Below are 14,433 nucleotides of genomic sequence, written 5' to 3' on the forward strand. Positions count from 1 at the left end.
CACTGCAGCGTGCCGGGTGGCTAGTCCTCATTGAAGCAGCCGGCCGGCGACCAATTATCCCAGGTGTAGTTCCCTAACTGACCTGAGGGTAAGGCGGGCGCCGGAGAGCTGCAAGTTCCAAAGTGGAACTGAAAAGTCTTGTGAAGTATTGTGGACGGTGGCGGGACAACCAAAATAACCCCCCTGCAATAAATTGTTAGGGCAAGACTAGCTTGCTGTTTTTTTATCACATGGGTCCAGCGGTGGGATAACTAAGATAAACCCCCCCCGTGATAGCTGTGTCGTCAGAGCGTCGCATTCCTCCATCCGTGACATAGCGGTGGGACTGTGACAGGTCCTTACATCAAGAACTGTTTAATCAGATCTGTCTTTGATAGGGCAACCCGGATGTGGAACTTCTGGTATCTTGGCAGAACAGAAAGGTCCAACAGTTTGTTTCCAGGTTGCCTCAATCCTCTTGCAGTAGGGGTTGACGCGCTGGTCATCCCTTGGTCAAAGTTCAGACTCCATTACCTGTTCCCTCCCCTTCCCAGGCTGCTAAAGATCATCAAGGCGGAAGGGGTGCCGGTCATACTGATTGCTCCGTACTGGCCCAGGAGGGCCTGGTTCGCAGAGGTAATCAATCTTCTCGCAGACGCCCCCTGGAGGCTCCCCGACAAACCAGATCTGGCTCAGGGGCCGTTTTACCACCAGAATTCTCGATTGCTCAATTTGACGGCATGGCCGTTGAAACTACGATACTGAGAGCGGCGGGATTTTCGGAACGAGTCATTAGCACGATGATTCAGGCCAGGAAGCCTTTCTTCTTCCAGGGTCTATCATCGAGCCTGGAAGGCTTATTTTGGCTGGTGTGAATCTAATCGCATTACACCTATGCCCAGTTCCCTACCATCTGTCCTAGCCTTCCTATAGGCAGGGTTAGATGCCGGTCTTGCCCTGAGTTCCTTAAAAGGCCAAGTATCAGCTCTCTCTATTCTTTTTCAGAAGAATTTAGCCTCCCGCCTGCAGGTTAAAACCTTTCTTCAAGGGATGGCACATACAGCCCCCATACAGATCTCCAGTGGCTCCCTGGGATCTTAACCTGGTCTTGGAGGTTCTGACTGATTCCCCCTTTGAACCCCTCCAGGAAGTTTCCATGTCCTTGTCCTGGAAAGTGGTATTTCTTGTAGCCATCACCTCTATCAGGCGTATTTCCGAGCTGACAGCCCTTTCATGTCATCCTCCTTTCTTGATTATGCACCAAGACTAGGTTGTTTTACGGCCTCCCCCTTTCCTTCCTTCACAAGGTGGTGCCCGGTTTTCACCTAAATGAGGATCTAATCCTTCCGTATTTCTGCCCCGCCCCAACTCAACCTCTGGAGCATTCTTTAAATAAGCTAGACCTGTCAGGTTGATAAGGGTCTACTTGGCTAGGACTGCTCCATTCAGGAAGACAGACTCTCTTTTTGTCATTCCTAATGGTGTGAGAAGAGGCCTGTCGGCCTCCAAAGCTACAATCGCCCGCTGGATCAAAATGGCAATTCTGCAGGCCTACCCGGTGAAGAACAAGGTGCCTCCTGCTGGGGTTAAGGCTCACTCCATGTGGGCGCCTCCTGGGCGGTGCATCAGCCATGCAACTGTGCAAGGCAGCTACCTGGTCTTCCGTTCATACCTTTTCAAGGTTCTATAAGGTCCATACCTATGCTTTAGCGGACGCCAGCCTAGGCAGAAGAATTTTGCAGGTGGCATTGGAGAGCTCTCCGACCTGAATGAAGGTTTTTTTTTTTTTCCTCCCTCCCCAGGGACTGCTTTTGGACGTCCCATGGTTTGTGTCCCCCAATAAGACAATAGAGAAAACAGGATTTTTGGTTGCTTACAGTAAAATCTGTTTCTCGGAGTCTTCATTGGGGGACACAGCACCCTCCCATGATTGATTATATTACGTGTGATGATTATATAATTGGCTTATATGATTTCTCCTACTGCTTTCTCACTAACTGATTGTTCTACAGCCGGTCGGAGGGGTGTATACAGCGGAGGCGGAGTTAACATTTTTTTTCACGGCATAGTGTCAACCTCCTAGTGGCAGTAGCACACACCCATGGTTCCTGTGTCCCCCAATGAAGACTCCGAGAAACAGATTTTACAGGAAGCAACCAAAAATCCTGTTATGCTTCTGAGAACATGTACTGTGTGCGCAGAAGAATTTTATGTGTAGCCGGCTTGTCTAAACATGCTATTATGCAACCGCCAATCTGTTTGTCTAAATGAAAAAAAAATAAATAAAAATTTTGGTGGGGGTTTGTTTATAGAGTTGAGCAAATTTTTCAGAATTCAGTTCGGCCGCGAATATTGTATTTTGTAATATTTGGTGTCAACGGGAGTAGAAATTACCAAATATGTTCGGAACTGATTGTCAAACCTAAAGTTCGGCATGAATAGAGTACCAGAACAGCACGAATATGGCAAATTCAGCAATTGTTTCCGAACATATTCGCTCAACTGTTTGTCTTTACAATGTCCATTGTGTGCTGAGAGTGACCTAACAATCTGATTCTCCAGCTCGGTACAAATACTGCAAGACCAAAGCAACGTGGAATCAATTTTTATTGCATTTTTTTGAGACAGGTGCAGCAACCAAATACACAGCAATACTGGCGTTTCTATTTTTCCTTTTTACTGTATAGTTTAATTACTTTTATGTTATGATACTGTGTCAGCACAGAATGACTTTTCAAACCAGATACATGAGCTCTGTGCTTCATGCTGGGGCCAAACATTTATAAACACCTTTCTGCCTTCTTGGTTTCCATCCAACTTCACTCTTCTTTGGTTCTATAAAGCCAGAGATGTCAATTAAAGAAGTAGGGTGTGCAGACAACAGAGGGAAAAACCTCTGCAGTCGGCTTTATCTGCATGAATTTTGATTCTCTCGGCAGCCTTTGTCTTTTAGTCAGACATGCGGCTGACGTGGCTTCAGTCACCACTTAGTACATAGTGAGCAGCCGCTGGAAACACACTCCAGTACTGACTGACAGTCGACTCGGGACTTATGCACTGCAGAGCTGGTGACGGCACGGTTACAGCCGCCACTCAGTATATATGTTTTGTTAATTGATAAAAAAAAAACATGCTATTAACTTTGCTCTCTTTGCAAGTATTCTTACTTTGCAGTATTTTTTTCCCCACCTGCCTAGATCTTTTGCACAGTATTGACGATATTATTGCATCCTATTGTAATGATTATTGGGTAAAAATTATCCTTTTGGTACTTTTTAAAGAATATAACTTTTTTCCCTTTCCCACAATCCTTTTGTTTCCTAGGCTATCTGGGTATTGTGGGCTTTTTCAGCTTTGCTGTGTGCTACAAATATGGACCTTTGGAAAATGAGCGGAGTGTAAACCTGCTGAACTGGACTTTACAAATAATCGGATTACTGCTGATGTACATCGGCATACAAGTGCGCTATGTGGCACTGGCTATGATCGTAGTTGCGTTTTGTACCAAACACATTGAGTACCCACTGCGGTGGATACACAGCTTATACAAGTAAGTGAAAGAAATCTATTTCCATGTACTCAGCTATTGACAGATATCAAGCCTTTATTTTCAGTGATTAGTTTTCGACAATAAGTTATGTTGGTACTGTCTAGTTCTACATAACTAACTTGGCCCCAGTGTCATTCTGAATGTTACCTTTTATGCCTTGGCCGTTTACGTAGGTGCCCAATAGGCAGTGCACAAAAGGAATAATCAGAGTATATCTTTGTATCAGTCACTCATCTCAACGATCGCGTAATTCATTTCTCTAGAAAAACATCCAGACTTCTTTTAAAGGGACTTATTGCAGAATGATTGGTCAAATCAGGCACTTGGTGCGCCCTTTGTGTGGCCATGAGCGAGTGTGCTCGGATATTGTGTTATCAGAGTATCTTGGGTGTGCTTGAAAACTATCCTCCAGTCCCCGCCTCTCCATGTCTCATGGCTGTTCAACAGCAGCTACACATGCAGGGATTGCCCCTAACAAGCAGGAAATCGTTTAAGTGCACCTTCCCACCTACTTACTTGTTTTCCAACTATTTCCACCCTTCTCTATTTTGATTGACAGCTCTGGCTTTATAGAGCCAGTGAAAGGCAGAGGTGGGGGCAAAACAAGCAAGTGGGAAGGTGCCCTTAAAAGATTGACCACGCCATGATGCACGGAGCACCTGTACTTGGTTTGTACAGTCATTCTGTGCTGTCAGAGTTCCTTTAAATTAATTGAATAAATTGATTATCACAATATCCTGTTTCAGAGGTTCATAGTCTCACTTATTACTTCATGAGGAAATGTTTCTCTAGACCAAGCGAACTGTGTAAAAATAAAGTGTTCAGGGTATTATTGGAGTCCATCAACTTTTATCTGCCCACAGATTAGTTTTCATTTAAGGACCCCTCCCTTGATCCGCTTGGGATATTCACCTTGCTTGTACCCCTCTCAATCACCTTTTAATCTATGGGAACAAATTATAAATTGGAAAAGTTGATTGTTGTTTTTGAATTTTGTCTCAAGCAAATCTTGTTGGTACATTGTAATCTCTTATTGGCTATTGGTGTAACTAATTTCAAAAAATAAGCTTATCCGCTCAGCCAAGGTTTGCCTGACTTTCGGATTCCGTCTTGCTAATGGAAGGAAATGCACGGATGGTGACTCCCTGCTGCTTCCTGAGTGGTGACCAGAGCTGTGGAGTCGGTAAGGCACAGTTGCGACTCCGACTCCTGGATTTTATCAGGCTCTGACTCCGACTCCTTCATAAATGGCCAATTCATAACAACAAATTTACTGTTGTAAAATATTAAACATCGTGCTTATTCAGTTTCTCACCATCATATAAGTAATCAGACCACTTAGAGCAAAAACTACATTTATTAGAATACAATTAGAATATAGCAAATAACTTTTATAAACTGTAAGTAAATATGCAATAAACACTTTTATGCAGTTAATAAGAAGAAATCTATAAATTTGTCCTCAGAAAAACTATTGCCTCTGTCAGATCCTCCTTCATGGATGCCCTCAAATCTGATCTAATTATTTTGAGAGCAGAGAACAACCTCTCTACACTAACTTGTGTTGGTGGCAAAGCAGTAACCACTCGGGCAACATCTCTGACAATGTCAGGATACAGAGGAATCGCTTGTTGCACTGTTATTTTTGATGAACGGTCAAATTTCTCAATTTCTTTTAATGCACATGAAAAATTCTGCTGAAATGTACTGGCTGTGTTCCTTGATGGGGATGACTCTTCTATGCGGGAACGCGTTGCACGGTCCTTGTGATCCAAATATTTTTCAAAATTAAATTCTTCATCAGTTGATGATGAGGGTGAAGATGTGGCAGGACGACCAAATTCTTCTTGTTCCTCCTGACTGTTCTGCAACCCTTTCATCCTTACTGCTATTTCAAACAGAGCTTCTTTTCCTTTACTTAGCTGTTGATCATCTAGAAGAATCCGATGCATTGGGTCTACATAAACAGCTGCCAAAAGAATGTTATTTTGTAATAGTAGCTCCTCTCTCCGTTTCATTGATGTAGCAATGCCACTTGCAATTAACCCTCCTCTTTGGGACAGGCGAAACATCAGGTTCTTCCACTCCTTTAAGAAAATACCTGGAGTTAAGTCCTCTGCTTGTAATTTTTTAGTCACTGTAAATGGGTGCTCTAGCAATTTTTCCAGCTCAGTCACCTGATTCCACTGACTTTCATTTAGCGTCAGTTGAGGGTTAGCCATGTCTACAAGAAAGGTTTTCAGTTCAACCAAGCGCTGAATCATTAAGTAAGTACTGCCCCATCGTGTGGCTTGATCAATAATTGCCCCTTTTCCAGCACGTCTCTTCAAAATTGAGTCAACTTTAGGGGTTCTGGCAACAGTTGCCAATTTTTTCATCTTGCCAATCAGTGCAGCAGCATGTCCTTCTTGCAGACTGTCTCTTATAGCCAGCTGTAGCGTATGCACAACACAGCGCATGTGATGAATGAAAGAACATATTAAGAACATATTGACACAGTTTCAACAAGATCATCTAAACTATCATGTTGCTGTTCATCTGACGCAACTTCAGTTTGCTCCTCAGTTACAATACTGTGTTCCTCTATTTCAAACATTTCTGTGTCTGTGGACCCAGAATGTTCTTCTAGCTGCTGGTCACCATCATTACTCTCATTCGTTAGCTTAATAGTACTTATCATATTTGAAGCATTGTCAGTTACGACAGAAAGAACTTGCTATTTTTTAAGTTCATAGTCTTGCAGAACCTTTTCCACCAAGACCTGGAGAAGCTCACTGGTGTGATGAGCTTTGGTGTCTTTTACTGCCAATGTCTTGGTAACTTTTTCATTTTTGTCACAAACAAATCGGACATTGATGGCAAAATAGTTCACTCTGTGACGTGTGCAGGCATCCATTTTAAGAAACAGAAAGCGTCCCTTGAGAGTTTTTTTAAGTTCTTCCTTTTGTTTAAAAGCTTCTTCGATTACTAATTTTCTAATACTCTCTCTCTCCATAGAAACACCAAGCTTGCGGGCCATTTCCCCATTCAGACACACAAAAGCTGGTCGTGAAAATAATGAAATAGGCACACTATCCTTTACAACAAGCTCTATGATCTGTTTTTTAAATGTATCTACTGTCATTGTCACAGTAACTTTGTCACTGACAAAATATCTTGCAACTGATGGCTGCAAAGTTCTCTGCTCCTTTGTTTGGCTGGAAGAGCTGGGCACTGGTTCATTGGTTTGGATGCAGTCTTTCTCATCCACTGCTTTCAGTACTTCTGGATGAAAGCGCTGTAAATGTCTCTTTAGATTAGAAGCTCTGGTAGGAGCATTTTTATCTTTGCCTGAATATGCACTCATCTTGGCTTCACAGCATTTGTTTTCGTCTGCATCATTTGTCATACACTGACAGACATAATGCTTTCTATCTAGAGTGATGGTGAAATGTTCAAATACAGCTGATTTAATGTGATGCTTCTTTGACATTCTCAGGTTTTCTCTATCGCCTTATTGGGGGACACAGAAACCATGGTGTATGCTGCTGCCACTAGGAGGCTGACACTATGCAGAAAAAAAGTTAGCTCCTCCTCAGCAGTGTACACCCCTCCGACAGGAAGTAGGATGTTCAGTTTAGCTTAGTGTCAGAAGACCCATCGCCGCCATCTTCCTGCTGTAATGATTCCTGCCTGCGCCCTGAGTCCACGGTTAGATCCGCCCCCGCTCGGGCTGTGCAGAGCGGAGGTCTGCACAGCGCCCCTCTTCTAATGCGGGTAGCTGGGGGCCCTGTGCGGCCATATGGGGGTGAGCACACCGATAATGATTTCTGCCTGCGGGCAGCGCGGGCCTTGTCACCGCAAGTCCCTTACAGTAAAATTTAAGCAGCCCCACGCTATCGGCAGGTCCAGAGATGTGGCAGATTATCCTACTTTGGTATTGGCTCCTCTGCTATGTGTTATAGTGATACAGTCTCTCGGGTATTAGATCCTCTAGAGCACAACAGTAATTGGCGTAATAAGTTCTCCCGGGCCGTACAATCAATAGTGGCTCTAGCGATACAGTGCCCAGTTACTCACGTAATGATATTCCGGAGCCTTACAGCGTAATAGTACTCTGCAGTCGTAATACTACTCTGCAGCCATACAGTCACATAATGGTACTTTGCAGCCGCACAGTTACTGACGTATTGATACTCAGGAGCGTTACAGGCACAAACGTAATAGTATTCTGCAGCCATTCAGTCACGTAATGGTTCTCTGCAGCCGAACAGTTACTGATGTAATGATACTCGGGAGCGTTACAGTCACTGACGTAATAGTACTCTGCAGCCATACAGTCTCGTATTGGTACTTTGCAGCCGCACAGTTACGGACGTATTGGTACTCAGGAGCGTTACAGGCACAGACGTAGTAGTACTCTGCAGCCATTCAGCCACGTAATGGTTTTCTGCAGCCGAACAGTTACTGATGTAATGATACTCGGGAGCGTTACAGTCACTGACGTAATAGTGCTCTGCAGCCATGCAGTCTCACAATGGTACTCTGCAGTCGCACAGTTTGACGGAAATGGTACTCTGAGCCGTATAGTCACGGTCTTAAAAGTACCCTGGAGCCGCACAGTCACTGACGTAATAGTACCCTGGTGCTGTACAGTCACAGACGTAAGGGTAATATGAAACCGTACAGTTCTCTGAAGCCGTTCAGTCACTGTCTTATTAGTTACCTATAACCGGTAATAATCTACAGCAGTGCAATCCTGGTTCAATAATAATCCAGAGCTGTACATTCACTGGAATGATAGGCAGACTCACATAGGGATGCTGGTGCCCCGGCATAACAACTGCGTCCATATCCCCTACACCCAGGCATTAGTCCTTCATTTTCCTGCCCTCCGGACGTTGACTTTGCTCTGCTCTAAGCAGTATAAAGGCCTGCCTCTACCCCTTCACGTCTGCTGTGTTTGGGACGGACTTTCAGCTTCATACAAGTCCGTGTTACCCTGCAATTGTCTGCTGTGCGTCAGTGTAGTAAGATGCTGACCACAACCAGCAGATCCAGAGGTTGCGACCAAGGCGCACAACAGAGAGTAGAGTTTAGTCTCCCTCTGATTCTAGGCCTACTGTTCTTCAGTCAAAAGAACGGACTGGTCAAGTTATACCTCAGGACAGTCTTCGTGGTGCGGCACACTACACGTATTACTGTTATTCTGCCTAATGTCGTCAGGTATTCAGGCCTAGACCGCATCCCAGAGGCTGTTATTCTGCCTAATGTCATCAGGTATTCAGGCCTAGACCGCATCCCAGAGGCTGTGATTCTGCCTAATGTCGTCAGGTATTCAGACCTTCACGCAACAAAAATTGGCTCTTTCCTATACCCTTGTTCGGGTTCTCTCTCAAGATAATAGGGGCAGATTACAGCTGGGTGCTCTCCGTTACCAAGGCTTCAGACGCACCATCTACCAGGTACAGTGGTCGAAAGTGCTGTGCTTCAGGGGAGACGTGGCTTCGCTGACCGCTGCAGTGGTACTGGTGTTCTGTACCATATTCAGGTAAGTCAGACGCTCCAGCCTTCAGCTTCTTCGCGTCCCATTGCAGCAGTGTTCGGTTCCTATCGAGCACGTGCATACACCTCTTCCAGACGTGTTTGTTCAATACTTGCCGTCTTTCCGGTAACTCAACCATACCCGAGGTTGATCGGATACACCGGTCCGGCTCTTCTGTCCCATTGTCAGGTGAGTCAAAGGCGCCTTATCTCGCGCCCCTCAGAGTCTTTTACAACTTCTGCCTAAGCTCCCGTCTAATCGCCACTCAGGGGAAGGTGACGGTATGTATTACTTCTGGTGGACTGCAGCTGCGGTACAGACCGCTTTCAGGTGAGTCAAGGACTCCTGTCATCTACATATTCCATAGCGTATAACATCTGTGGGTTGTTATCAGTTAAAATTTAGGCCCTACCGCGTACAGGCGCAGCGGATCTCGGCAGCAGCATAAGTAGATACTCCACCTTCAGGTAGGTTAGACACTCTTGTGTCCGCTACGGATCGTCGCAGTTTACTGCGGCATGCTTTGGACCCTAAGTGTGAATTGCTCCGCAGGAGTTTTGTCCACACGTTCTGATTATTCTTTTTCTAACTACTCAATTGGTCAGTTTACAGTACTATCCGCAGGCCATCTTTACTGCCTGGTGTGTTATTCTTATTAATGATTGGCCAATAGTACCTTTTAGGTTCTGGTATATACTGAGGGCCTTGAGCTACCACAATATTTGAGTCCCTTATTGTCGATACTTACCTATCCTTTTTTACAGACACCCGGATAAAGCCTACAGGGTCCTTTTTTGGCTTACGGTTTCACAAACGAAATTATCCCCAAAGATGTCCCTCGCCAACTTGCCGTTCCTTCGGTTTGGCTCCTCCAGACCAAATGTTTAAGTAGGCCTCCAGAAGGGTGAGCTGTCCCCTTTCCTCGGGCTAACCTCGTTGTTCTGCAGTGCATTTCTTCAACATGGCTCGCTGAGGCTCTAGGATTGAGTCCATCCTTGTTTTTTGGTCAGGAAAATACTTCTGCGTTCAGCATTCGCCGTCTGAGAAACGCAAGATTTTTACTTTGCTCCATGAAACCTTTATCCAGGTCCTGATTTATTCAGAACTTCGGAAATTTCGGTTTTGTTTGTTTTTCAAAACAGACAGGTTCATTATCTTCTTGTTCATTTGGTAGCCTTCCCTTTCAGACTTTCAACTATTCCTGAGGTCTCAGAGAGTTTGTAGCAGCTGTGGTGCGCTTCCGGTGGATCAATGATTCAGTGTCCTCGGACGTACCCTTCATGACGCTCTCTCATCAGGCTATCTAGCCAGAGCAACGGTTCTTATCAGGTTTGGACTTGAAGCGTAGAGGTCTTCCGACCTCCTGGTCAGCGGCTGATCGCTGAATCCGGTTGGCATGGTGAGATCACCTGGTCAGGAAAGACTGCGTTCCCCTGAATACGACACACCCTGCCCGGGCAGTGTTTGTCCTCCTGGCGGTGCTCTTTCGGTCTTTGCCCGACACCTCTACAGAGGATATGTCCTCCATAGGTCCACGAGGCTTTTCAGAGCCCATGCCGAGCTTAAAAAGATCTTGCAGGTTGACCTGGCAAGGGACGATGGCGAGTCCCTCGTCCTGATGGGAGTTGTCCGCTGTTCCCTCCCCTTGGGGACTGCTTTGGGACGTCCCATGGTTTGTGTCCCCCAAAAAGGCGATAGAGAAAACAGGATTTTTAGTTGCTTACCGTAAAATCTGTTTCTCTGAGCCTTCATTGGGGGACACAGCACCCTCCCAAGTTGAACAGCCTTTTACTGTATTATAGTGTTACAGTTTGAGTTTGTGTTTTCTGTGGTTTCTGTCTAGTTCACAGATTGCTTCTCCTACTGCTTTCTTACTAACTGAACATCCTACTTCCTGTCGGAGGGGTGTACACTGCGGAGGAGGAGCTAACTTTTTTTCTGCATAGTGTCAGCCTCCTAGTGGCAGCAGCATACACCATGGTTTCTGTGTCCCCCAATGAAGGCTCAGAGAAACAGATTTTACGGTAAGCAACTAAAAATCCTGTTTTTAATTCTGCATTCACAATCCAAATGACAATTGTTTTTCCTAAAAACAATTGTACAAAATTATTGCCAGGTCGTACAACTGATATAGTGGTCAGTAATACTGTTATTATTCCTCATGTACTCACAGTTAACTGATGCAAAGTTTGCTGAAAGGATAATACTTCTTACAGTCTTCCTCTTCTGAGTAGCAGGCAGCTGTGAGATGCTTGGAAGACGCACACCTAGTATGATCTAGTCTAGAGGAGGAGCTTTACTACTAAGAATTTGCAACACATTTTCACTTTCAGTCTCATACATTGTAAGTAGGGGGGTTGGGGCAGCATGAGGTTAACCAAGTATAAGATTAGATAAGGGCAGTGGAGAACAGTGACACACAAGAAGTAAGAAATGTCTCTATCTCCAGCAGAACTGCTTATCACTGTTGTTCATAGTTTGATAGAACATATATATTTGAGTAACATTTATAAAATTCATATGAAAGTTCAATTATGAAATATTAATTCATTTTTTTTAAAGCTGGAGTCGGTACATTTCTACCGACTCCAACTCCAACCAAAACTAACTCCGACTCCGACTCCACAGCCCTGGTGGTGTCAATTAGAGATGAGCAAATCTTGCAAAATTCTGTTCGGATTATAATCACAGCGATTATTGTATTTGCAATTTTCTCTGAATACAGCCGAACGTCATTGGAGTTATTGAGACTAGAGTTAAGCGAACATGTTCGGAACCGATCGTCAAACACAAATTTGGCACAAATGTGGTACAAAAATGGCACGAATGTGGCAAAATCGGATTTGGTAATAGTTTCCGAACATATTCGCTCAATTCTAGTGACAATACTGGAAGAAACGAAAGTTAAATTTGGCAATTCCAGGTATTAACCCCTTTCTGCCATCAGACGTACTATCCCGTCCATGTGCCCTGGGACTTAATTCCCAGGGACGGGATAGTACGTCATAGCGATCAGCGGCGCCCACGTGGTGAGCGCCGCTGATCGCGGCCGGGTGTCAGCTGATTATCACAGCTGACACCCGGCACAATGTGTCAGGGGTGGTCACGGACCGCCCCGACACGTTAACCCCTTGTACACCGCGATCAAACACGATCGCTGTGTACCAGGGGTTAAAGGGAAGCATCGGCAGGGAGGGGGCTCCCTCCGTGCTTCCCTGAGCCCCCCACAGCAGCGCAATGTGCAGCGCTGCTGCGGGGGGCTCATTCGGATCCAAGATGGCGACGGGGACCTTCGGGGGGCCTGTAGGGAGCGGACTTCCTCACTGCCTGCAAAGCGCAGGCATGAGGAAGTCTGCAGCAGTGCCTGTGACAGATCGCTGATCTGTCACAGTGATCTGTGATCTGTCACAGGACAGTGATGTCCCATCTGGGACAATGTAATAAAGTTTAAAAAAAAAAAAGTGTAAAAATAATTTTAAAAAAATAAATAAATAAATTAGTAAAAAAAAAATATTCCCCAATAAATTCATTTTTTGAAAATAAAAAAAAACAATAAAAGTACAGATATTTGGTATCGCCGCGTCCGTAACGACCCGCCCTATAAAACTGTCCCATTAGTTAACCCCTTTAATGAACCCCTTAAAAAATAAAAAACGAAGCAAAAAATGATTTATCATACCACCGAACAAAAAGTACAATAACGCGCGATCAAAAAGACACACATAAATATCCATGGTACCGCTGAAAACGTCAGCTTGTCCCGCAGAAAACGAGCCGCCATACAGCGTCATCCGCAAAAAAAAAATAAAGTTATAGCTCGCAGAATAAAGCGATGCAAAAATAATTATTTTTTATATAATAGTTTTCATTGCATAAAACCGACAAAACCTAAAAAAAACGACCTAAATGAGGTATCGCTGTAACCGTACTGACCCGAAGAATAAAGCTGCTTTATCAATTTTACCGCACGCGGAATGGTGTAAACGCACTCCCCCAAAATAAATTCATGAAACGCTGGTTTTTGTTCATTCTGCGTTCCAAAAATCGGAATAAAAAGCGATCAAAAAATGTCACGTGCCCGAAAATGATACCAATAAAAACGTCAACTCGTCCCGCAAAAAATAAGACCTCACATGACTCGGTGGGTCAAAATACGGAAAAATTATAGCTCTCAAGATGTGGTGATGCAAAAACTATTTTTACAATAAAAAGCGTCTTTTAGCGTATGACAGCTGCCAAACATAAAAACCGCCATAAATAGTAAATCAAACCCCCCGTTATCACCCCCTTAGTTAGGGAAAAATAATAAAACTAAAAAAATGTATTTATTTCCATTTTCCCATTAGGGCTAGGTTTAAGGCTAGGGTTAGGGTTGGAGTTATAATTGGGGGGTTTCCACTATTTGGGCACATCAGGTGCTCTCGAAATGCAACATGGCGTCTGATCTCAATTCCAGCCAATTCTGCGTTGAAAAAGTCAAATGGTGCTCCTTCCCTTCCAAGCTCTGCCATGCACCCAAACAGTGTTTTACCCCCACATATAGGGTATCAGCCTACTCAGGACAAATTGTAAAACAACTTTTGGGGTCCAATTTCTCCTGTTACCCTTAGGAAAATAAAAAATTGGGGGCAAAAATATTTTTGTGGAAAAAAATGATTTTTTTATTTTCACGCCCAGGCGTTCTAAACTTCTGTGAAGCACTTGGGGGTTCAAAGTGCTCACCACACATCTAGATAAGTTCCGTGGGGGGGTCTAGTTTCCAAAATGGGGTCACTTGTGGGGAGTTTTAATAGTTTAGGTACATCAGGGGCTCGCCAAACGCACATGACACCCGCAGACCATTCCATCAAAGTCTGCATTCCAAAACGTCACTACTTCCCTTCCGAGCCCCGACGTGTGCCCATACAGTAGTTTTCTCCCACATATGGGGTATCAGCGTACTCAGGACAAATTGGACAACAACTTTTGGGGTCCAATTTCTCCTTGTACCCTTGGGAAAATAAAAAAATTGGTGACTAAAAGATCATGTTTGTGGAAAAAATACGATTTTTTTTTTTTATTTTCACGCCCGGGCGTTATAAACTTCTGTGAAGCACTGGGGGGTTCAAAGTGCTCACCACACATCTAGATAAGTTCCTTGGGGGGTCTAGTTGCCAAAATGGTGTCATTTGTGGGTTTCTACTGTTTTGGTACATCAGGGGCTTTCCAAACGCGACATGGTGTCCGATCTCAATTCCAGCCAAAAATGTCAAATGGCGCTGCTTCCCTTCAGAGTTCTGCCATGCACCCAAATAGTGGTTTACCCCCACATATGGGGTATCAGCGCACTCAGGACAAATTGCACAATATCTTTTAGGGTCCTGTTACCCGTGGAAAAATA

General features: G+C 44.5%; 1 protein-coding gene across 1 annotated transcript in view; it reads left to right on the forward strand.

Moving 5' to 3' along the window:
- NEMP1 (nuclear envelope integral membrane protein 1) overlaps positions 1-14,433 on the forward strand; it is an 86,772-nt gene that overhangs the window by 30,572 nt on the left and 41,767 nt on the right. The window contains 1 exon segment of the mRNA XM_073576854.1: positions 3,304-3,529. Coding sequence (XP_073432955.1) covers positions 3,304-3,529 — 226 coding nt within the window.

Source organism: Dendrobates tinctorius, unplaced genomic scaffold (assembly GCF_039654945.1).
Source record: "Dendrobates tinctorius isolate UK_male_01 unplaced genomic scaffold, ASM3965494v1 ptg000051l, whole genome shotgun sequence".
Lineage (NCBI taxonomy): Eukaryota > Metazoa > Chordata > Amphibia > Anura > Dendrobatidae > Dendrobates > Dendrobates tinctorius.